Source organism: Littorina saxatilis, linkage group LG1, assembly GCF_037325665.1.
Source record: "Littorina saxatilis isolate snail1 linkage group LG1, US_GU_Lsax_2.0, whole genome shotgun sequence".
In the NCBI taxonomy this organism is placed as follows: Eukaryota; Metazoa; Mollusca; class Gastropoda; order Littorinimorpha; family Littorinidae; genus Littorina; species Littorina saxatilis.
The window spans coordinates 47,711,488-47,737,250 of record NC_090245.1 but is presented as its reverse complement, the minus strand read 5'-3'; the positions used below and the strand labels follow the sequence as shown (position 1 = coordinate 47,737,250).

Sequence of the window (25,763 nt, the reverse complement as noted above, 5' to 3'; positions counted from 1 at the left end):
ACAGCGATATTCGATCAGCTCCTTTTGCAACTCAATTATCCTTTTCAGACGGAGCCGTATACACTACCTATCCCACCCACCCCCCAAAACAAAACAAAAAACAAAACGGAAAAAAACACACACAGAGGTCGGACTGAAGTATGTCTGTATCCATTGATTTCACGACCCAAAACAGCACACCAACAGTCCAAGCAAATGTTTTCCGTTTCCACAGCCCTAGTGACGCATAACGGCCACACAGAGGGCTACGATGGCGTCACGACCGCCATGACGACACCAGTGACGCCAGAGGCCGGGCTGACGCTGACGGAGAGGCTGTTCCTGTTGACCAAGACCCAGCGCCAGGAGACGGAGGACGCACTGCTGTATGTGCGTTACGTCATCTTCGTGGTGGCGCTGCCTCTGACGCTGTGCAACGTGGCTGTCTTCCTGCAGCCTGCCATGCGCGGCGCCACTGCTGTCTTCGTCATCGGCCTCAGTCTGGCCCAGCTGCTCTACGTCATCACTAACATCATCGGCAGGGTCATGGCCGCCGTCATTGACGACTACTTTAACGACTACACCTACCTTGTGTACAGGTGGGTCTTAAATTACATCTAGCTTGAGTACATGTGGGTCCTATCATCATAGACATCATTCTATCGAAAAAATGAAGGAGAAAAGGTGATGTCTGGGGACATCATCTGAAAGAATTTGTATTTAAAATTGTATAGAGATCTCTACAGTAGTTTTACGGGAATTGCTCTACACACACACACACACACACATACACACACACGCACGCACACGAACACGCACACACACACACACACACACACACACACACACACACACACACACACACACACACACACACGCCACCACCCTCGTTTCGATTCCCAGGCTATCTGAAAATATTTAATCACGACGACCACAATGACGATGACGACGATGATGATGACGACGATGATGATGATGATGATAACGACTACGACGACGATGATGATGATCATGATCATCATCGACGACGACGATGATGATGATAACGACTACGACGATGATGATGATGATGATGATGATGATGATGATCATGATCATGATGATTGCAGTATCTACGTGTCGTCCTACGTGTCCATCGTGGTGCGTCGCGGGTCCTACCCCATCATGTGCTACGTGTCTCTGGAGCGTCTGTACGCCATCTTAAGGCCCTTCCACATCAAGAGCTTCGTGCTCGCCCGACACCCTATACTTTTTACATGCCTCACGTTTGTCTTCGCGGCCGCGTGGAACGTCTTCATGCTGGTCAAGTCCACTCTCAAAGAGGTCAGTGTGTATACAGTACGGGCACCTCGTCAGGGCGCCACCCGCCTTGTCAGAATGCCACCCTGTGATCAGCTCGCTTGAAAATGGCATGCTCAAAGTTCCGAAGAATAATAAATTGCGTCACTGAACTTACGTAAAATGTAGGTTTACGTGATGTAGTTGTTATCTGGTGTTGATTCTGAATCTGTCCCTTTCTCTTGGCCACAAGAGCTTGTATCAAAGTGCCGGTGTAACACGAAATTTGTACTCCACGAAAAATTTACTCCGGAGTAAATATTTCGTACGAAATTCTTACTCCGAGTACACTTTTCGTACGAGAAAAGAACTCCCCAAGGCACGAAAAAATTACTCCCTCCACGAAATTTTTACTCCCCATTTTTTTTACTTTCAGTAAAAATCTCACGCAAAAATGGGATGCGGGCGAAGGGATAATGCCAATAAGTGATCTCGCGCACACGAATGTCGCGCTACCCTCCTTCCACCCCTTCCACCACCAAGACTAACAGGGGACAAGGGAGTAAAAAATTCGTACACCTGGCATGGGAAGTTAAATTGCTCGTGTTGGGGTGATGTAATTTATTCGTTATTTATTCGTCAGGGGAGTAACATTTTTGTACGAAATGTTTACTCGGAACTCACCTGTCTTGGGGAGTAATTTTCTCGTGCAATGGGGGAGTGCTTTTTTTGTAAAGGGAGTAACTTTTTCGTACGAAATGTTTACTCCGGAGTAAAAAATCTCGTGGGAGTAATTTTCTCGTGTTACACCGGTCTATTGAAGTATCCTACTCTCTTATTCCAGTGAATGATAGTAGTAAAACTACAGTAAAAATAAAGGAGTGGGATGCTTCAATCGACCGGCGTTTTGATACAAGCTCCTGTCCTCTTGGCCAAGAAAAAAGCGCATATTGTGATATTGTTGTGTGAGAACATATCAGCTGTTAATATTCATGAGGTCAAGTGAGTGATAAGCTGTATGTGGTCACGTGAATAATGTCGCGTCAGCCTCAGATCAATCCAGTCTCCATAGGGCTGTTCCATCTTATTCGCAGGATCTGTTCGATTATTATTTTGGTCGAAATTAGCCTTATAAAACAGACTGTACCCAACTGACAACAGACAATTTGTCGAGGAAATGGATATCAACATGAGCCGGCAGGGGGATGTAGATGTCATTGTGAGAAATGTCTGTTATCCTTTTTCTAACAGTCATCATATTAGAAATAAGCTGTTTTATGAGGCTAATTTCGACCAAAATAATAACCGAACCGAATGGCGAATAAAATAAAACAGCCACATGCAGACTGGACCGCTACGATCTCATTATGCCTGTCAGTCACAACATTCTCGTGATCTGGACAATCCAATCACTCATCCGGTTTCATGAATATTAACAGCTGAAACACTTTCACACAATTACCATGTTGAACATGCATTTAAAATGCTTCGCTTTTCCCTGCCGAAGAGAGAACGAAAGAATCAGAATTCAAACAAAGTAAAACATAAACAAATGTAAATAAAAAAATATTACGTACAATTTCATTTGACGTAAATTGAGTAACGCAATGTCATTGGTTCTTGAGAACTTTGACCGTGCAATTTTCAAGTGAGCAAAAAAAAAAGTCATCCTGATAGTTTTAATGCGAAAGTTTTGTTTGTCTTGTTTATTTTCAGAGTAATAAATCTAAAGGGTCCATGCCTGACCACTTTACTATTTAGCGGACCACCAACAATAAATCCTGGTTGGTCAAATTAGTCACATGACTCACCAAAATGGTACTAATATTTACTTACAGACAGCATATTAGAAATAACTGATACTAAAAGTCATCATGATCATTAAAATTAACTCATAAGATTACACGTACACACAAGTATGATCAACTGTGCATGTTGTTGCCATCGTTGTTATTGTTGTTCTTTGCGCTTATCATTCACGATGAAATACGTGACGAACGTGTGTGTGTGCGTGTGTGTGTGTGTGTGTGTGTGTGTGTGTGTGTGTGTGTGTGTGTGTGTGTGTGTGTGTGAGTGTGTGTGTGTGTGTATGTGTGTGTGTGCGTACGCGCGTGCGTGCATGTTTGAACGTGTGTGTGTGTGTGTGTGTGTGTGTGTGTGTGTGTGTATGCCTGCTTGTCTGCCTGCTTGCGTGTGTGTCCAGGTGACCAGTTCCCGCACAGGGCGCACGATGCACAGCCTGGTGCTGACGGACCTGTACAAGGCCACACCGGAGATCGCTGACGGGTTCGGGGCCGCGGCGCCCGTGCTGATGACCTACATCCCGTTGCTGCTGCTCGTGGCGCTCAACGTCGCCACAGTGTGGGCCTTGCGACGTCACAACGTCAGCACGCGTAACGTGCAGTCCTCCACCAATGAGGACGCGAAGCAACAGCGCGAGCGTCAGATGACGCGCACCATCCTGGTGGCCACGGGCTGTTACGTCATCCTCTCGCTGCCCTACGCCTGTCACAACCTGGTGAAGAACATCGTGGAGTCGTACGACAAGCGACAGAAGTACGAGAACATCTACTACGTCATGAGGTAAGGCCTCGCTTTTGAAGTTGTGGTTTGTGTTTCTGCCACTGTGTTGATATGCGCAAGTTATCCGGAGAGGGTAAATACAGCGAATGGAATTGTTTTGAGCGCTCTAGCGCCGTTAGTTTGTCAGGAGGTGGTCCATATTAGGCGCCGGTCCATATTAAGCAACCTTCCTCTAAAGGTGTTCGCCTTCACCTGTCTGAACACATGGACGCGCAGTGCACTGTAGCACTCCACCGAAAGGCGTAACAATGTACCTTGTGTCTGTCTTATTCATATCGTACATAGAGAACACTACACGGCTTGCTGTGTGATACCAGATTTACACAATTAAAGAAAATAAATATTGAAATGTGTGCGAAAATTAATATTTGAAAAGGCACCAAGCACATTCATAAGTTTATCTTGTTGTGCTCCCCTATTAAAATACATTCCATGGCTTTGTAAACTTGTATCGGAATAAAGTACTGTTTAAACCATAAAGCACCAAGTGTAAATTTGGTATTACACAGCAATCCATTTAGTATTCTGTTTATCCTACATTCTGCACTTACATGCCTTCTGCTCCAAACCTCCCGGAATTGAAATGTCCAAGTTGAAGTCGCTTCTTATGAAACCGTGATCTCTCCCAAAGCCTCGTGAAATCTATGATACGTATACACATGGGTGGTCTCTCTCACCAATGTAGGATCCTTATTAGTTTCAACTTTCATGGGCGCTCTGCCAACAGTGGACCATCAGTTGGGTGATCACAACGTGTTCTAAGAGCTAGAGAGGCTGATAAATGTGTATCACAACGTGTTCAGATACAGGCTGACAAATGTAGGCAAGATTTCATGTCGAAGAAAATAACGAGGGTCGAGACAGAACAGAATGAATCGGGATCGCTTGTTGGCGACAATCAGTCTTGGTGTTTGCGTTACCCACTAATCATATTATGACAAAACAGATGATGATGATGATGATGATGATGATGATGATGATGATGATACTGCTGCTGCTGCTGCTGATGATGATGACGACGACGACGACGATGATGATGATGATGATGATGATGATGATGATGATGATGATGATGAGGCGGAGGAGGAGGAGGAGGAGGAGGACGGGGAGGGGGAAGAGGAGGAGGACGGGGAGGGGGAAGAGGAGGAAGAGGAGGAAGAGGAAGGGGGCGACGTCGACGATGATGATGATGATGGTGATGATGATGATGATGATGATGATGATGATGATGATGATGATGATGATGATGATGATGATGATGATGATGATGATGATGATGATGATGACAGGTCCCTGACCTTCACCTTGACTTTGCTGAGCTGCGCCATCGACTTCCTGTGTTTCCTGCTGCTGAGCTCCAGCTACAGGCGCACCTTCTTCTCTCTGCTCCGTCGTGACGCGCCCAAGGGAAGTAAGCGCGCCGCCACGGAAAGTGACGTCACGGACAGTCGCACGAGCAGCACCAGGGCCGAGGCCAGGGACTGATGATGACTGATGTTAAGGCCAACATCTCTGTGGCCTTCCACTGTAGCAAGGCCGCTTTGTCCCCTGGAGACGGATGTTCGGCTTTAAGGCATGCCGGAAACGAATGTTGGTGTACGTTCCTTTTATCAATACGATTGGTTTTGGTGTTGTTCTGATGTTTTCATTGTTTGATAGTTTGTTGCACTTTCCGAATGATAATGAAAAGTAATGATATGTGATAGTTTATTTCTGTTGCTTTGATGACAATGCGACAATTATTCGTTCAGATGTGACTGCCGACCTTGTTCAGACACTCTCACAAACACTGACAGACTTACAAACACGCACATTTCCTGGATAGTTGTACAAGATTTCATGATCTACGCTTGCAGCTTATGGAACATGCACGTGTTAATGCTCGAAATCCGAGTCAGCTGATGACGATGCAAGACGTATCGATACAGCAACAACTTGCTGAATTTGTATACAACTGCATGATTATACGCAATAATGACATAACTACAGATACATAACAATGTTGTAATCACTGCTCCATGGACGATATTTCTTCTTGTCTTTACAAATATCCACTTCGTGTCTGATAAACCCTTTACTGTGTTTTTATGACAATTAAATGAGTTCTGAGTTCTGAGAGTTCTGAGTTCTGAGTTCTGAGTTCCGCACACACGAATGCGCAGACATACACACATAAACACACACACACGCACGCAAGGCACACTCATAACTTGACCAAACGGTGCAAACGCGTAGATGAAATGTTAGTTTGAACCACACACAAAACCAAGTCGCATGAAGCGGTAAGTCAATCTGTCGGCCTGAAACTTATCGTCGCTGAAAACCCGGTATCACGGTCATCACTGAGACTAGTATAGCGTGGCAAGACCAAGACGGGTCGAACTGGTCTTTGGGAAGCATGGTCATCCTGAACTCAGGTCAAAATGAGTTCGGCTCATTCTCTCCCTGACAGGATGCCTTGAGTTTCCTTGTCTGGCAAGGAAACCGATTTTTTTTTTAACATATTTAGAGTTTTTTATATTTAGTCAAGTTTTGACTAAATATTTTAACATCGAGGGGGAATCGAAACGAGGGTCGTGGTGTATGTGCGTGTGTCTGTCTGTCTGTGTGTGTGTGTGTGTAGAGCGATTCAGACTAAACTACTGGACCGATCTTTATGAAATTTGACATGAGAGTTCCTGGGTATGAAATCCCCGAACGTTTTTTTCATTTTTTTGATAAATGTCTTTGATGACGTCATATCCGGCTTTTCGTGAAAGTTGAGGCGGCACTGTCACGCCCTCATTTTTCAACCAAATTGGTTCAAATTTTGGTCAAGTAATCTTCGACGAAGCCCGGGGTTCGGTATTGCATTTGAGCTTGGTGGCTTAAAAATTAATTAATGACTTTGGTCATTAAAAATCGGAAAATTGTAAAAAAAAATAAAAATTTATAAAACGATCCAAATTTACGTTTATCTTATTCTCCATCATTTGCTGATTCCAAAAACATATAAATATGTTATATTCGGATTAAAAACAAGCTCTGAAAATTAAATATATAAAAATTATTATCAAAATTAAATTGTCCAAATCAATTTAAAAACCCTTTCATCTTATTCCTTGTCGGTTCCTGATTCCAAAAACATATAGATATGATATGTTTGGATTAAAAACACGCTCAGAAAGTTAAACCAAAGAGAGGTACAGAAAAGCGTGCTATCCTTCTTAGCGCAACTACTACCCCGCTCTTCTTGTCAATTTCACTGCCTTTGCCATGAGCGGTGGCCTGACGATGCTACGAGTAAAATGGCATTGCGTTCAGTTTCATTCTGTGAGTTCGACAGCTACTTGACTAAATATTGTATTTTCGCCTTACGCGACTTGTTGTAATGTATTATTGACATAAGGCCAAACAAAAAAATAGGTGTGGTTACGGTAACATAGCCAAAAAAAATAGGGTAGGTAGGTAGGCAATCACTTTTTCTTTTTTTTTAAACTTTTTTTTCTAATGTGTACAAATTAAACCTACTTGACAGGGAAATAAGTGTGCGACACGGACGCTTTCGCTTTCATTGCGTTTTTTGCACTGGTTTTTGTTTTTTTTTTTTTTTTTTTTTTGACAAATGTAATAAAAAGTTATAGGATCGGCCCCTAAAAATAGGGTAGGTCGGGTTACCGTAACCACACCTATTTTTTTTTTAGGCCTAAGCAGATTCGCGATCGTCGATAATGATTTTTCATGGTGTTTTGTAATTACATTTAGTCAAGTTTTGACTAAATGTTTTAACATAGAGGGGGGAATCGAGACGAGGGTCGTGGTGTATGTGTGTGTGTGTGTGTGTGTGTGTCTGTCTGTCTGTCTGTGTGTGTGTGTAGAGCGATTCAGACTAAACTACTGGACCGATCTTTATGAAATTTGACATGAGAGTTCCTGGGTATGATATCCTCAGACTTTTTTTCATTTTTTTGATAAATGTCTTTGATGACGTCATATCCGGCTTTTCGTGAAAGTTGAGGCGGCACTGTCACACCCTCATTTTTCAATCAAATTGATTGAAATTTTGGCCAAGCAATCTTCGACGAAGGCCGGATTTCGGTATTGCATTTCAGCTTGGTGGCTTAAAAATTAATTGATGACTTTGGTCATTAAAAATCTGAAAATTGTAATTAAAATTCTTTTTTTATAAAACGATCCAAAACTACGTTTATCTTATTCTTCATCATTTTGTGATTCCAAAAACATATAAATATGTTATATTCGGATTAAAAACAAGCTCTGAAAATTAAAAATATAACAATTATGATTAAAATTAAATTTCCAAAATCGATTTAAAAACAATTTCATCTTATTCCTTGTCCGTTCCTGATTCCAAAAACATATAGATATAATATGTTTGGATTAAAAACACGTTCAGAAAGTTAAAAAGAATAGAGATATAGAAAAGCGTGCTATCCTCCTCAGCGCAACCGTTACCGCGCTTTTCTGGATTGTTAATTTCACTGCTTTTGCCACGAGCGGTGGACAGACGATGCTACGAGTGTACGGTCTTGCGGAAAAAATGCAATGCGTTCAGTTTCATTCTGTGAGTTCGACTGAGCTTGACTAAATGTTGTATTTTCGCCTTACGCGACTTGTTTGATAAATCTTAATCGAGCGTATAACGCCCTAAAAAACACAACGTTTACATGTACATTTGGATACTTTAATCTAAAATCATTATATGACACAAAAAAAACCATTTGCTCCCATCAAATGACCGACTGTGGTAATACCGTTTTCCATCCAACTTCTGTTGAAAATAACTTTTTTTGATTGTTATATATATGTATTCAGATATTTACATTATACATGTACTCGTATACATGTACGCTCTGAAGCAAAATCACTCAAGGAGACGGGGACACATTTACATGCGAAAAGCGTATAATGTTTAAAAACATCTCTCCCAAAGGGATTGTGGACTCTTTGCATCAGTAAATTTCCGAACTCGCCTCTTCTGTTTTGAATAATATGTACAAGTAGACATAGCGCGTGTAAAAGTTGTGTTATTTTTCCTTGGCTATGAAGAACCCGCAGTAACCAGGAAATCTTTTGAACTGACAATAAACATTTCAAATCAACCATTTTTAGCCCTCCAACTTCATATTCATGACTGATACGCTGTATCTCTTTATTCTGTCCTTCTTGTTATCCAACAGAAAAGAAAAAAATGCTTATTTAAATCGAACAAAAACTTCTAATGAGGGTCTGTCTGGTAAACTCATAAACAGATGAGTTAATTTAGACAATGCCAGACTCTTAATAACTGTAATTTTTCCCAAACGGGTTACATTTCGTCTTGACCAGGACCACAGGAGCTTGTATCCAATCGCCGGTCGATCATTATTTACTCCTTATTCCATTTATTTACTCCTTATTCCATACAGTCTACTACTACTATTTACTAATTATTATTAGTAGTAGTAAGGGTAAGCATGCAGCAGTAAATAATAAGCATGCAGGAGTAAATAATTATCGACCGGTGGTTGGATACAAGCTCCTGTGACCAGGACCTTAACAAACTCTCAATTTCGACCAATTTTTGTTCATAATTTAAGGGCATAATTTTATTTGAATTGGTTGAAAAGACAATGCCAAGGGCTCTAAATGTTACAGGGTTCCAACTGAGCTTAATTTCTGGCATAAATTTGATGTTACAAATTTTGTGTAAGCCAATCCAGACTGCTGTGTTTTTTCATAAATCATTTTCAGACCAAACTGCTTTAAACTTTCATACATGCACAAAAGGATTGTTTTGAACCATCTAAAAACAGGGAGGTATCATCTGCAAACTGAGATATGAATTTTTCATCGATGCATCATCTGCCACTTTTATACCTTTTATCTCTTTACTCTGGCGAATCATAATGGACAGAAATTTGGCACATATCAAATATAAATAAGGGGACAGTGGATCAGACAAAATATTAACAAAATAGAAGCGAAGTCGATTTTTCGGGTTAATCGATGTCGGATGTTTTTTTAAGGGCGGATATGACGTCATCAATATCGAAATAAGAACAAAAGTGCACGGATATATTATATGCAAGAATTCATTTCCAAAGAAGAAAGGTATTGCTCAATCGTTTGATAAAGGTTATAACTATTCACCACACCTCTATCAATCGGTGTAATCAGCTTACATGATAAAAACGTTTCACGGACTTGGTCTCAGCGGCAGGTTTTACCAGTAGGCTAATCCATTTAGTGTCTTCACATCGTTTCCTGGCCATTAACCGCAGAAAGAAAGCGACGTCGGCCACTAATCCTACCCTGCACGCTATTCGCTCCATCAGTCTGATCGAGTTGCGCACGGGTATGCAGTGCGTGCGTACAGTGTGCGTGTGTGCGTGCGTGTTGTTTTCCGTTAGAGCGTTACTTAAATTGCACTCACGATCACACTTCCGACAGATTCCATTTAAACGACGAATGACTCTTTTGTCTCCTTTTGGTGTCTCTCCAGTTGTTCAATCAATCAATCAATGACGCTTATATCGCGCATATTCCGTGGGTACAGTTCTAGGCGCTCTGCAGTGATGCCGTGTGAGATGAAATTTTATACGGCCAGTAATTGCAGCCATTTCGGCGCATATTTACCTTTCACGGCCTATTATTCCAAGTCACACGGGTATAGGTAGACAATTATTAACTGTGCCTAAGCAATTTTGCCAGGAAAGACCCTTTTGTCAATCGTGGGATCTTTAACGTGCACACCCAATGTAGTGTACACGGGGGGGGAGTTCGGACACCGAAGAGAGTCTGCACACAAAGTTGACTCTGAAATAAATTTCCGCCGAACCTGGGATCGAACTCACGCTGACAGCGGCCAACTGAATACAAATCCAGCGCGCTACCAACTGAGCTATATCCCCGCCCCATAGACCATTATTATTTTAGTCTATGAGTTGTTTAACGTTCCCTTGCTGTTTGGCTCTGTTTTTATATTTAGTCAAGTTTTGACTAAATATTTTAACATCGAGGGGGAATCGAAACGAGGGTCGTGGTGTATGTGTGTGTGTGTGTGTGTGTGCGTGCGTGCGTGCGTGCGTGCGTGTAGAGCGATTCAGACCAAACTACTGGGCCGATCTTTATGAAATTTTACATGAGAGTTCCTGGGATTGATATCCCCGAACGTTTTTCTCCTTTTTTCGATAAATGTCTTTGATGACGTCATATCCGGTTTTTTGTGAAAATTGAGGCGGCACTGTCACGCTCTCATTTTTCAACCAAATTGGTTGAAATTTTGGTCAAGTACATAGTATTCGACGAAGCCCGGACTTCGGTATTGCATTTCAGCGTGATGGCTTAAAAATTAATTAATGACTTTGGTCATTAAAAATCTGAAAATTGTAAAAAAAAATAAAAATTTATAAAACGATCCAAATTTACGTTCATCTTATTCTCCATCATTTGCTGATTCCAAAAACATATAAATATGTTATATTCGGATTAAAAACAAGCTCTGAAAATTAAATATATAAAAATTATTATCAAAATTAAATTGTCCAAATCAATTTAAAAACACTTTCATCTTATTCCTTGTCGGTTCCTGATTCCAAAAACATATAGATATGATATGTTTGGATTAAAAACACGCTCAGAAAGTTAAAACAAAAAGAGGTACAGAAAAGCGTGCTATCCTTCTTAGCGCAACTACTACCCCGCTCTTCTTGTCAATTTCACTGCCTTTGCCATGAGCGGTGGACTGACGATGCTACGAGTATACGGTCTTGCTGAAAAATGGCAGCTACTTGACTAAATATTGTATTTTCGCCTTACGCGACTTGTTACATTTAGTCAAGTAAATATTTTAACATAGAAGGGGAATCGAGACGAGGGTCATGGTGTGTGTTTGTGTGTGTGTGTATGTGTACACGTATAAAGTGATTCCGAGGAAACTACTGGACCGTAAACCTTCACATGAGGGTTCCTGGGTTAAATATCCCCAGGGCGTCATATCCGGGCCGTTTTTGTGAAAGTTGAGGCAGCACTGTCATTCCCTCATTTTTTAACCAAATTGATTGATATTTTTGTAAAACAATTTTCGACGAAGTCCGGACTATGGTATTGCATTTCAGCTCGAAATCTTAAAAAATAACTAATTCGTTTGCTCGTTAAAGTTGTCATTAAAATCGAATTTTTAGTAACAGATTAAACAATGACTGTATTATATTCCTCATCGTCTCCTGAATTCAAAAACATATAGATATGTCAGTTCACTCTAACAATGTGCTCAGAATGACAGAAAATAGGTTCAGTAATTAGCGTGATCAATCTCGGTATTGTTAGCCGAGACTATCTAAATGTATCTCGTAGTCTTGGCGATGACTGGTTTGTGGTGTTGATTTTTTAGTTTGATACCGATTGACTAAATGTATTTATATCGCTTCACCACGCGACTTGTTTGTTTTGCCCTGGTCTTTTTAATTGTTTTTTTTTATGCGAAAAGTGTGTGTTTTGTTGCTGTTTGCATCTTGTTTTGACGTTTCCGTACTTTGAAAGTAATTTACTTTAACTCGTCGAAATTGCCTGTGAATTTCTCATTTCTTTAACATGCATTAACAAGTAATTCTGATGACACTGAGTATGTAAATCAAGCAACAGTTCTGTACACCAATTATCATCAGCGTTGTATTCAGTGTTCCGTTCACTGAGTGCATCAGTCTACAAGGTCTTGCTTGTCAGTTTTTTTTCTCACTTTTACAGTATTTACACTTAATGGTGGACGCTTTCAAGTTCATATATAGGCCTATACTGCGCAGATTTACTGCGCGTTGGATAAAAACAAAAATTGTTGACAAGGCCTGTTAAGATCGTGACCTCTTCTTGGTTCGAATGTCGAACTGAAAGTAAACACTATTTTGTTTGTTTTGTGGTTTTGTGAAAGACGCAAAAATAAAGATCATATGTCCCCCAAAATAGCATCGTTGTTTTTGTCATTTTGTCCACGTATTTTTTTTGTTTTGTTAATTTGTTTGGTTGGTTGTTGGCAATTTTATATATGGTTCGATGCGCGCACAGAATCGCACCCACATACGCATGTGTCTGTAATGGTGGCGATGTTCAAGTTGTGTGCTCGACTTGGTGAAAGGGAATGAGAACTAAATGCCTACATGTCATGTCCGGGTACTATGAAATACAGTTTTGGGATGAATGTCGCTCATTCATTCCAATGCTTATTACAATACTATTCTTGCAGGTGCCAGGAGATTGGTTCCGTATACCTTGACTTTCTCTTGTTGCAAGATGTCGAAGGCCTATAGAGCGCGGCTTATGTCCCTTTTGTTTCTCGTGTAACGTTCAGTGAAACATCATGCACACCACCACAGAATGATCTGGTCGGGCTTTTACACGAAGAAAGGTCATTCTTCCATTTAGACAGACACCCAGACAAACTACTTAGGTTCGATTGGGACAGATTTAGCCGCGACTTAAAAACTCAGTCAAACGCTGGTCGACTCGTCAGCGACTTGGCGCATAGCCTATTTTGCGCAGACTATCCTTGTCGCACTTACCGATTGGTTATCTCTCAGGGGCGGATCCTTTGGGGGGATTTCCGGGGTTTACAAAACCAATTTTACAAAAATGTCCACCGTTTGCACGGGAGAGAGCCAGGCTGCAGATCGCAGTTGTGGCATGGATCTAAAGGTAGGGGAAGGGGCCCTAATATGGACCACTTTTTGTTTCATGCTGATAACTAGCTTGTTTTCTTGCGAAGAAGTTTCATTTTGTGTTTGGTAGTCCTTCTCTCTTAGGTTAACCGTTAGGCCTAATTAGAGTGAAATAGCTTTGATAGACATTCAGCAAAAATTAAATACAGAAAAAATCACAAAGGGTCCATATTAGGAGCCCTTCCCCTACACTCCTCAGTTCCAGTGACAAAGTTGTGGTCGCCATGTGAAATGTGGGCAGGGAAAAGACCATCCCTCCACTTGGACACATACCAACAATCAACAGCCTTAGAGCTGCACATTGGTGCTATTTTTGTTTAGAATCAATTTTGAAATTAATGCATAAAAAAAGTCTATAACAGTAAAAAGTTTGTATCACCCGATTTTTTGTATTCTGTCAGATAAGAAAAAATAAAGTATGCCAAGAGATTCCATTGTAAAACTACCGTTGTGGGTGATATCTATCTGTAGGAACGAGCAAAACGCAAGCAGTATGTCGTACTTTCTATTTTTACCGTCCGGCCAATATAACCGTGCTTAGAATTGACTATATACCGTAGGTGTAAATTGACTGTCAACAGCCATTGCCTGATTGTTAATGACGCTTATACGCGACAGTGGACATCTACTGTATTCCACTTTGGTGAAAAGTGTGTGTGTGTGTTTGTGTGACTTGTGTCCGAAAACAGACCGTCGCTGTGACTGACTGCCTGCTGTGACAGTCTCACTTTGACTGACTTCAGTGACCGACTGACTAATGTGACTGACTGACTCAGTTCTGTGACCGACTGACTAATGTGACCGTCTGACTTCTGTGACCGACTGACAGCTGTGACTGACTGATAGCTGTGACCGACTGACTAATGTGACTGTCTGACTGCTGTGACCGACTGACAGCTGTGACTGACTGACAGCTGTGACCGACTGACTAATGTGACTGTCTGACTGCTGTGACCGACTGACAGCTGTGACTGACTGACAGCTGTGACCGACTGACTAATGTGACTGTCTGACTGCTGTGACCGACTGACTGCTGTGACCGACTGACTGCTGTGACAGACTGACAGCTGTGACCGACTGACTGCTGTGACCGACTCACTACTATGACTGTCTGACTGCTGTGACCGACTGACTGCTGTGACCGACTGACTGCTGTGACCGACTGACTGCTGTGACCGACTGACTTCTGTGACCGACTGACTAATGTGACTGACTGACAGCTGTGACCGACTGACATCTGTTATCGACTGACTGCTGTGACCGACTGACTAATGTGACGGTCTGACTGCTGCGACAGACCGACTGCTGTGACCGACTGACTGCTCTGTGCTGACTGACTGTTGTGATCGACTGACTAATGTGACTGTCTGACTGCTGCGACAGACCGACTGCTGTGACCGTCTGACTTCTGTGACAGGCTGACAGCTGTGACTGACTGACTGCTGTGACTTGACTGCCTGCTGTGACCGACTGACTGCTGCGGCTGTCTGAGTGCTGCGACAGACTGACTGCTGTGACTGACTGCCTGCTGTGACCGACTGATGGGTCTGACTGCTTTGACTAACTGCTTTGACTGACTGGCTGCTGTGACCGACTATGTGATTTAGGATGCAGGGTGCAATGTGCATTCTAAAAGATCTGCTTCAGGAAACCCAATCAGGATCAGAACGCACAAGCATACACTGCTTCACAAGTAACTCAGATGACACACACAGATACACTCACACACAACACACACACTTGTTTTGAGAACTGATGAAATTTATTTACAGATGAGTACTGTGAGTGCAGATACTTTCTTTCTTTCTTTCTTTCTTTATTTGGTGTTTAACATTGTTTTCAACCGTTCAAGGTTATATCGCGACGGGGAAAGGGGGGAGATGGGATAGAGCCACTTGTTAATTGTTTCTTGTTCACAAAAGCAGTGCAGATACAATGCAAAGACAGAGGACATGGTGAATTGTACAGATAAAAATCCCAATGGCATGATGACATAATAGTTAGCATGCAGTGATGCTATACATGGAAGTGATGTCTCTACAATGTATACAAATGTGATATATATACTGTCGCCATGTGATCCCACAAGTGAGCTGTACAAAAAAATAGGCCTGTCTCTCTCTTCACACCACACATCTTGCAACCAGTCACTCTCACACCAGTTCCTGTAACAATCCCAATGTTCTCTATGACCAACATTTATCACTGGCCTTGTTGATCTAGCTGAAACTCCCCACTCCCTTCCCAAGTACTGGTGATCGAACTTTGGACCCTATATTCCACTTTTGGTGTCGTATATTCCTTTTAAAAAATGGAATATTAACCCTTACACTTGTGCAATTCTGTAACACATGTTACATAGCCACTGGTGAATTAACAGAGAGAAAAATAAAGAAAAACGGTCATATAGATTTTCGCATCCATGGGAGGAAATGGGAACCGACCAAACAGACTGAGCCAGTAGCGCGACGTATGTCGTGACAGTATAGGTAATGTAGCGCGACATATGTCGTAACAACCAGCCTGAGGGTTAACTTACACATGTGCTCCATCACAAAATCCTTCTCTTCTCATTCAAGGGAAATAACCACTTGATTGTTTCCATGCAATTCCTTTTAATTGCAAGAAACCAACATGCTTTTCTCCCTCAAATTAGTGTACTTCTTTAATTTGGCAGGAAAGCATCATTTCAGTCTGGGGTGTATATCAAATGAGAAAAGCTGGCCAGGTGAAAAACTTGAGATTGTTACACACACCACAACAAAGGGCACTTGTAAAAACGAATCTCTTGCATACATACATATATCAGGCACTGCAAAGCACACATCATTTACAACAATGAACAAATACATGCACACATAAAACCACCAATGTTCTGGAACAATGAAAAAAACCCACATATTCACAGCATGCATTTGTTCCTAGACTGTTAACTATGCCTCACTTGGCACACCTACTTTTTGCATACACTCACCATGCATAATGACCCTTCAGCTTAACTGTTCTTTTAAGTCACACACACACACACACACACATGCATGCATACACAAACACACATGCATGCATACACAAACACACATGCACATACACACCTCATTTCACACACGCACTTTCTCCTATATGCAGTGCATACCAGGCACCCATCTAGCAACTTGCACATGGACACAAGGTGTGTTAATGTAACACAAGAAAGTAAAGTACTACACGTAATCCAGTCAGTGATAGAACCCACTGTGTAAGCAATGTCAAATCTATCTCTCCACCTTGCCTAGCAGGGCTGAAAACAGTGTTCAGTGATGGACCTCCCACAACAATGGAGATGAATCAACAACAAGTCAAAGTAATCATCACAAGGTCAAAATGATTGAAATCAAGTCCAAAAGTCAAGTGTAAAATATGACATTTCTATCTGAACAAACTCAGGGGTATATTCCCCTTCCCTCCCTCCCATGCTGAAGGGGTAGCTGAAGGAACACTACAATCTAGCTCTACACTTAATTTAACATTCTAATGATCAAATTATACTAATCAATGTACAACTAAGATTCCCCAAGCATAATATCAATAAATATAACAAAGAACATAATTTCCCTGACCCGAGAGAGTTGGCAGAGGTGAAAGTGTTCTGTCTGCAATTTTTCTTAATCTTTCTCATGAGAATAGGTCTCAGTGAGAAAATGGTGGTTTAGCTGAACAGTAACAACCACCACAGATACAAAGGCTAAGCAAGACACATAGGTCTGTAGGCAACAACGCTTAAACGTGAGATGTACAAGATGACAGTTCTCTACCTCCCCATTGATACCAAAGCTTGTGTTCTAAATAAAATGTGAAGTCACAGAATAAAATATGAAGTCACTTCAAAAGAACCACTGCAAACTCGGCACAAAATACGGCACAATGTGTTAGCCACACACATGACGTTTATAATGTTTCTCAGCTTTACTGATGGAATGTTTCTGCACAAGACAAATTTCTGTTTGTGCTCACAGAGCACACAATAAAGTTGTACTGTATTGTATTGAATTAAAAAAAACCATCTAACTATACTTTAGCTAGGAGCTCACGTTTTCTGCTTGTGTAGGTGTCAACAGTGCAGAGACTGGAGACAGACGATGCTCAGTGCTGCAAACCAGCATCCTCACCTGTCCACACGCTGTGTTAACACACTTCACTTTACCTCAATTCACATCTCAATACACACCTTGACATCAAAATAAACACAAATAGAAGCTGACAAAGAAAAAATGACATCATAACGGGTGATATCAGCGTTTAAATGCTTTCTGTCTGGACCGGTCAGTACGTACTGGCTTCTGCACCTTCCTGCCTTGCTGCAGCTGTGAGGAATCAAGAAGACTTTGCTCCATTCACACACACCCTCCCCCTCCCCAATCCCCACCCTCCTGCTACCAGACCATGCTTCCTTTCCCTATTCGCTCCCTGGTAAGTTGATGACTCCATCTTTCAACATACACACAAATCCCTGTCACTGTGCAAGACATTCTGTCATGTGTAGTGACGTTCACATGCACAGCAATACTTTTCATTTTACAGTGGAACCCAATCTTAAGACCTCCAAAATCTGAGAAAATAATGTTGTAAAAACTTGACTAGATGTAAAAAGGAGAGAGACCTAAAATGGAGGTACATTTACAGAGGTTATGAATACACCATTTAAAAAATCAGTCTTCAAAAAAAAAAAAGGGGGGGTCTTAAATTAGTTTTTTTTAATAAGAAGGGTTCCACTGTATCCACACACCTACAACTGTATATTCATAGTAACAGGACGATCTGCTGCCTAATGACAACTGAACGTTTCCATTTCATCACGAATATACACTGTGTTTATTAACAAAATGTACCATCCAATTTTACTTCATATTTGTAAGCATAACATCCATGAATAAAGCTGCGATTACCTTAAAAACTCCCAACCAAGTGTTTCAAATCTAATGTCAAAACGAAAAGTAACAATGCGACCCAAGATGATGGCTGCAATGTTTGCTGTGGAGCAGTGGCTGAGAGATGTGTATGACAGGAGGTACGCAGTGAATGCAGCAGACAGTGTGTGCTCTGCTTCTGTGACGAGGATTCAGGTCAGCGCTAGGTGCGCCTTTGTCTACACAGACTTCAGGCCAGCGCTAGGTGTGTCTCTGTCTACACAGACTTCAGGCCAGAGCTAGGTGTGTCTCTGTCTACACAGACTTCAGACCAGCGCTAGGTGTGTCTCTGTCTATACAGACTTCGGGCCAGCGCTAGGTGTGTCTCTGTCTATACAGACTTCAGGCCAGCGCTAGGTGTGTCTCTGTCTATACAGACTTCAGGCCAGCGCTAGGTGTGTCTCTGTCTACACAGACTTTCGGCCAGCGCTAGGTGTGTCCGTCTCCTGGAGGATTCCGAAAGCCTGCAACTCATCAACCCACAGCACGCAGTCAGGTGTGCGGGGAGACAGAGAACTGTAAGCAGCACCAAGACACCATCAACTGGTTGCCTTTATCCAGAACTAAAGATGCACGACAGTCTCAATGTATCCGACACCACATCACCACCCAAGGGAGACTACCAAAGGGAGACGACCCAAGCAACCGTTGTCCTGCCCAGGTCCTGAGCAGTGATGTTGTAAGACAGGCTCACTGTATCCGATATCCCATCACCACCAAAGGGAGACGACCCCAGCTACAGCTACTGTTGTCTAGTCAAGGTCCTCAGTAATGATGTTGTAAGACACACTAAAGGTAGACCACCAAAGGGAGACGACCCAAGCTGCAGTTTTTTTTCTAGTCCAGGTCTTCGGCAGTGATGTTGTGTGCGATGTCAGCGAAGGATCCACCGGGGGCGGGGGTGTGGAGGGTGTGCTCCTTGCTGTCGAAGTAGATGGGCAGATCCATCGGATCGTCCCCCTCCTCCCCCACCTTGTCCTGACTCAGCTCGTCAAACAGGTCGGGCAGACTGACCGAGGGCTGGTATTGCCACACCTCTTGTCCTGTACACACACACACATACAATGCTACACACAGAGAATAACACTGTAACAACACACATACACTGCTACACACACAGAGAACAACACTGTAACACAGCGTGTCAAACAGGTCGGGAAGACTCTCCTGGGGCTGGTATTGCCACACCTCTTGTCCTGTACACACACACACATACAATGCTACACACAGAGAATAACACTGTAACAACACACATACACTGCTACACACACAGAGAACAACACTGTAACACAGCGTGTCAAACAGGTCGGGCAGACTGACCGAGGGCTGGTATTGCCACACCTGTCCTGTACACACACACATACAATGCTACACACAGAGAATAACACTGTAACAACACACATACACTGCTACACACACAGAGAACAACACTGTAACACAGCGTGTCAAACAGGTCGGGCAGACTGACCGAGGGCTGGTATTGCCACACCTGTCCTGTACACACACACATACAATGCTACACACAGAGAATAACACTGTAACAACACACATACACTGCTACACACACAGAGAACAACACTGTAACACAGCGTGTCAAACAGGTCGGGGAGACTCTCCCGGGGCTGGTATTGCCACACCTTGTCCTGTACACACACATACCCTGCTGCACGCACAGAATGCCACACACACACTGAACAACACTGTAACACAGCCTGTCAAACAGGTCGGGAAAACTCTCCCGGGGCTGGTATTGCCACACCTCTTGTCCTGTACACACACATACCCTGCTGCACGCACAGAATGCCACACACACACTGAACAACACTGTAACACAGCCTGTCAAACAGGTTGGGAAAACTCTCCCGGGGCTGGTATTGCCACACCTCTTGTCCTGTACACACACATACCCTGCTGCACGCACAGAATGCTACACACACTGAACAACACTGTAACACAGCCTGTCAAACAGGTCGGGAAAACTCTCCCGGGGCTGGTATTGCCACACCTCTTGTCCTGTACACACACATACCCTGCTGCACGCACAGAATGCCACACACACTGAACAACACTGCAACACAGCGTGTCAAACAGGTCGGGAAAACTCTCCCGGGGCTGGTATTGCCACACCTCTTGTCCTGTACACACACATACCCTGCTGCACGCACAGAATGCCACACACACTGAACAACACTGCAACACAGCGTGTCAAACAGGTCGGGAAAACTCTCCCGGGGCTGGTATTGCCACACCTCTTGTCCTGTACACACACATACCCTGCTGCACGCACAGAATGCCACACACACTGAACAACACTGCAACACAGCCTGTCAAACAGGTCGGGAAAACTCTCCCGGGGCTGGTATTGCCACACCTCTTGTCCTGTACACACACATACCCTGCTGCACGCACAGAATGCCACACACACTGAACAACACTGCAACACAGCGTGTCAAACAGGTCGGGGAGACCCTCGAGGGGCTGGTATTGCCACACCTCTTGTCCTGTACACACACATACCCTGCTGCACGCACAGAATGCTACACACACACTGAACAACACTGTAACACAGCGTGTCAAACAGGTCAGGAAAACTCTCCCGGGGCTGGTATTGCCACACCTCTTGTCCTGTACACACACATACCCTGCTGCACGCACAGAATGCTACACACACACTGAACAACACTGCAACACAGCCTGTCAAACAGGTCGGGGAGACCCTCGAGGGGCTGGTACGGCCATGCCTCTTGTCCTGTACACACACACACATACAATGCTACACACACTGAGAACAACACAGTAACAACACAGCATGTCAAACAGGTTGGGGAGACTCTTGGGGGGCTTGGGGGGGGAATGGTGCTGGTACAGCTATACCTCTTGTCCCGTACACACACACAATGGCAGTCCTTCACAGAGATGGCCTCGCTACATCTGGTCTTCACACTCACACTATGCATTACCTTGCTGACTGGACCATGAAGTTTAACCAATCTTTGGTGTGAACATTATAAGATGTTTGGTGGCGTGTTGACAGATCGACCAAGGCCGAAGGCTGCGGTTGATAAATATGAGACAAAAGGCGATATGCTCCCCGAGGACCAACAACAAAATGCTGGTCTGACGACAAGCCACCAAACATCGTTTTTGTCATCATTTTGGTTCTGCAACAAAATGCACAATAACCAACAGGGAGACGAATTTTTAGAATCTAACTCCGGGCCACAAAGCATCGTCACAGTAGCTCGAGATAACACGTCAACCTTGTATGTGACGTCAAACATAGCTTGTTGACGCTTTTCTTCCAGTCTGAAAATGTACAGAGCTGCGATCATACCTGTGAGTTCAGTAAGTGTTGAGCATATTTCTTTTCTTTTTAAGTGTTTATGACTTTTCGTTGTGGATTTTGCGATTACAGAGATAAGTTGCAAATTGACCATGAGTCACCGCGGTAATTGTCAGCATTGATTGGGTCTTTGAGAGTGAATGCTTACAATCGTTGTCCTCGGAAACACAAATCCAAAGCCGCGATGGTTCCACACATCAAACAATCAGCCTGATTGGCTTTTACTTTGACAATCCACGTTTCACCTGAAAGCTCAAACCCATTCACCACCTCGATTTATTGCATGGGATTTATTTCCCAGGAGTTTGTGAATGAAAACTCGTGAAAATGATGACAACACTTCTTGTTTTAAAACTAAAGAATAAGTTGTGGCTGTGTGGAGATATCGTTTCTCTTGTCGGAGTATTGATGTTTTTGTTCACAGCAAAGTAGGTATCTGCTATCTATTGTGGCAGTGAAGGGTTCAATATGGGACTGGGTGGCCGAGTGGTAAGTGCACTTGCCTCGGAAGCGAGAGATTGCGAGTTCGACCCTGGGTCAGGGCGTAAGCTATTTTCTTCCCCCTTTCCTAGCCCAGGTGGTGGGTTCAAGTGCTAGTCTTTCGGATGAGACAAAAAACCGAGGTCCCTTCGTGTACACTACATTGGGGTGTGCACGTTAAAGATCCCACGATTGACAAAAGGGTCTTTCCTGGCAAAATTGTATAAGCATAGATAAAAAATGTCCACCAAATACCCGTGTGACTTGGAATAATAGGCCGTGAAAAGTAAATATTCGCCGTAATGGCTTGAGATTTACTGGCTGATGTGAATGCGTGATATATTGTGTAAAAAATTCCATCTCACACGGCAGAAATTAATATGTAAAGTGCTTTGAGAACGTCAAGCGCTATATAAATCTCCCATGTAAATAAATAAATATGTACACAAGGGGGACAACTTACCGGTGATGCTGCCACCTGGTGCCGTGATGCTGGACGTGCCCGGCCCTGTGTCCTCCGCCGTCAGCGAGTCCAGGAACTGCACACACAATCACAATCATCATCATTAGACACACACAATCACAATCATCATCACTTGACACACACAATCACAATCATCATCACTTGACACACACAATCACAATCATCATCACTTGACACACTCAATCATCTATCACTTGGTGTCACTGCACACACACAATCACCTATCACTTGACAATCACAACTATCTATGACTTGACACACACAATCACAACCATCTATGACTTGACACACACAATCATCTATCACTTGGTGTCACAACCACAGCGAACGCAGCCACCCTACTTGATGCCCCGACAATGTGAGAGAGAGAGAGATAGAGAGAGAGAGAGATAGAGAGAGAGAGAGAGAGAGAGAGAGAGAGAGAGAGAGAGAGAGAGAGAGAGAGAGAGAGAGAGAGAGAGAGAGAGAGAGAGAGAGAGAGAGAGAGAGAGAGAGAGAGAGAGAGAGAGAGAGAGAGACTCAAACAATACTACCACTGATATTTAAAATTGTCAACAGTGGGTACAGGGTCTTATAAAAAACCTGCAAATACTGCGTTGCTTAAATTCTTGTTATGGTACCTCTTCTTCTTCTTCTTCTTTGTTCATGGGCTTAGACTCCCACGTTCACTCATGTTTTTTGCACGAGTGGAATTTTACGTGTATGACCGTTTTTACCCCGCCATTTAGGCAGCCATACGCCGATTTCGGGGGAGGCATGCTGGGTATTTTCGTGTTTCTATAACCCACCGAACTCTGACATGGATTACAGGATCTTTTCCGTGCGCACTTGGTCTTGTGCTTGCATGTACACACGAAGGGGGTTAAGTCACTAGCAGGTCTGCACATAAGTTGACCTGGGAAATCGGAAAAATCTCCACTCTTAACCCACCAGGCGGCAGCGACCGGGATTCGAACTCACGACCTCCCGATTAGGAGGCCGACGTCTTACCACCACGCCACTGCGCCCGTCGTTATGGTACCAAAAGTTATTCCTTGATCACTTTCCATTCAATTAAGCACACACACACACTGATTCAGAAAGTTCCTGCCTCTTCTTCAAAGGAATACCCCCCTGGATGCTGACCAATCAAAACAGACACGTCTGACCTACTGTGACCCCAACACACAACTCACGTTTTGATCCAGGCTGACTGGCAGTGCACTCTGCGGATCAAACAGCTGCAACACAGAAAACACGGTATGAGAAGACACAATCGTTGAGTCAATATACAAAACAATAAGCCAGCAATTTATTCACAACACATCACATAGGTAATAAGGAGGCTGGTCATTCTTCACAGATAGGATAGAGTAAGGAGCAGATAAGCTGACCAGTATTCAGTCAGACAGTACCACAAGCTTAACAACTTAACCACAGTGTCTTTGAGTTTGACTCTTTACCTAATGAGTATAAACTTACTGTTGCACATGCAAAACAGACACACAGACACACAGACACAGACACAGACACAGACACAGACACAGACACAGACACAGACACAGACACAGACACAGACACACACACACACAAAACAAAAAAAACGCAAACTAAATGGGACACAAAGAAACAAAGACAATCTGTATTCCTGTGTGTACTTTTTGCACACATACTTCAAACCAAAATCTCCACCCCATCTTGTTTTAACGACACAAACCTGACACGAGATAAAGTATCTGCACCAAAACAGTGAAACAAAGTCAACCAAAAATTCTGTTCGGTTTGTATGTGTTGTTTAAGACTGAGAGTGAATACACTGAGAGAATATTACTTTTATCATGAGGCACACTTACCCGAATGACATAATTTATAGGCCAAACACTAGCAAAGGGGTTGTCTTCACACGTGGTCCTTGTCCATCAGTGGAGACAGGCCACTCGCTAGTGACTGGCCTATAAAGTCACGCAGGAAAGGCTTTTCACAACACCAGACCTGTTTACCCACACTTTGACTTTGGTGTACTTTTCACTGAGATTCAACGTATTTTCAAAATATTGAGAGTATTTTGCAACTCACAAGAAACGTTCATGAGCTATTGCTTCAAGGGCAGCAATAACATTGTCCGTTATCAGAAGTGGATTTTTTTTTAGGCGTTACTGCTTTTCGCTTCGACGTTTTCGTCAACGTGCTGGACTCGACGACAACAATGGCGGCAGATAAAATCTCGTCATATCATGTCTCACGTGATTACATTGACCAATCGTCAAAGCTGGATTTTATCCACTGGGCTATCGTGAGAACAGGTTTGGCAACCTACATTTTCGATTTCTTCTTCTTCTTCCATTTAGTGATCACGATCAAACTTGATTTTTTTTACGATCGTCATATTTTTTTCCTCTCCAAACGTATTGATCGTATCCATGGTAACTTTGCGTACAAAATACGGCGAAATCGTATGGGTAAGCAGGTCTGCAACACACACAAACCCGCCAGAGTTATTTCCGCACATGGTCTGTCACAAATAAGTCTTGCAGTGACTGTGAATGAGGCGACCAAACAGGGACTCACCCCGACCAGGAAGTTAGGGTCCAAACTGTACTGTCCGGAGCTGAGCGCCTCTCGCAGGCTGTCCAGATCTGACTGCAGCATGTCGATCTGCTCCGTCATATCACTGAAACAACAACAACAACATCATCATCTACCTGAAACAACAACATCGTCATCTACCTGAAACAACAGCAACACGTGCACAGTGCGTTACAACACAGGTATGCCTTATTCACACATTGCAAGGGGAATGGTACAGTGGAACCCCCCTTTTTAAGACCCTCCCCCCCCCCCCCAATTTAAGACTTCCTCCTGTTTCAGAACCACCTTTCTCAGATGTTCTGGCCCCCCCCAATTTAAGACTTCCTCCTGTTTCAGAACCTCCTTTCTCAGATGTTCTGGGGGGGGGGGGGGGGGGTTCCACTGTATGCTATTTTACTGCATCTAGCCACATG

The 25,763-nt window shown here is 43.2% G+C and overlaps 1 protein-coding gene across 3 annotated transcripts in view; it reads right to left on the bottom strand.

Annotated features, from left to right (window-relative positions):
* Positions 1 to 15,272: 15,272 nt before the first annotated feature.
* LOC138971809 (heat shock factor protein 4-like) overlaps positions 15,273 to 25,763 on the bottom strand; it is a 38,646-nt gene continuing 28,155 nt past the window's right edge. For 2 of the 3 annotated variants that reach the window (XM_070344633.1, XM_070344645.1), the window contains 4 exons: positions 25,330 to 25,432; positions 23,958 to 24,002; positions 22,762 to 22,837; positions 15,273 to 19,518 (listed from right to left, as the gene is read on the bottom strand). In XM_070344633.1, the coding sequence (XP_070200734.1) occupies positions 19,313 to 19,518; positions 22,762 to 22,837; positions 23,958 to 24,002; positions 25,330 to 25,432 (430 nt within the window). In that variant the 3' untranslated portion in view covers positions 15,273 to 19,312. The other variant, XM_070344640.1, reaches the window with a different exon arrangement.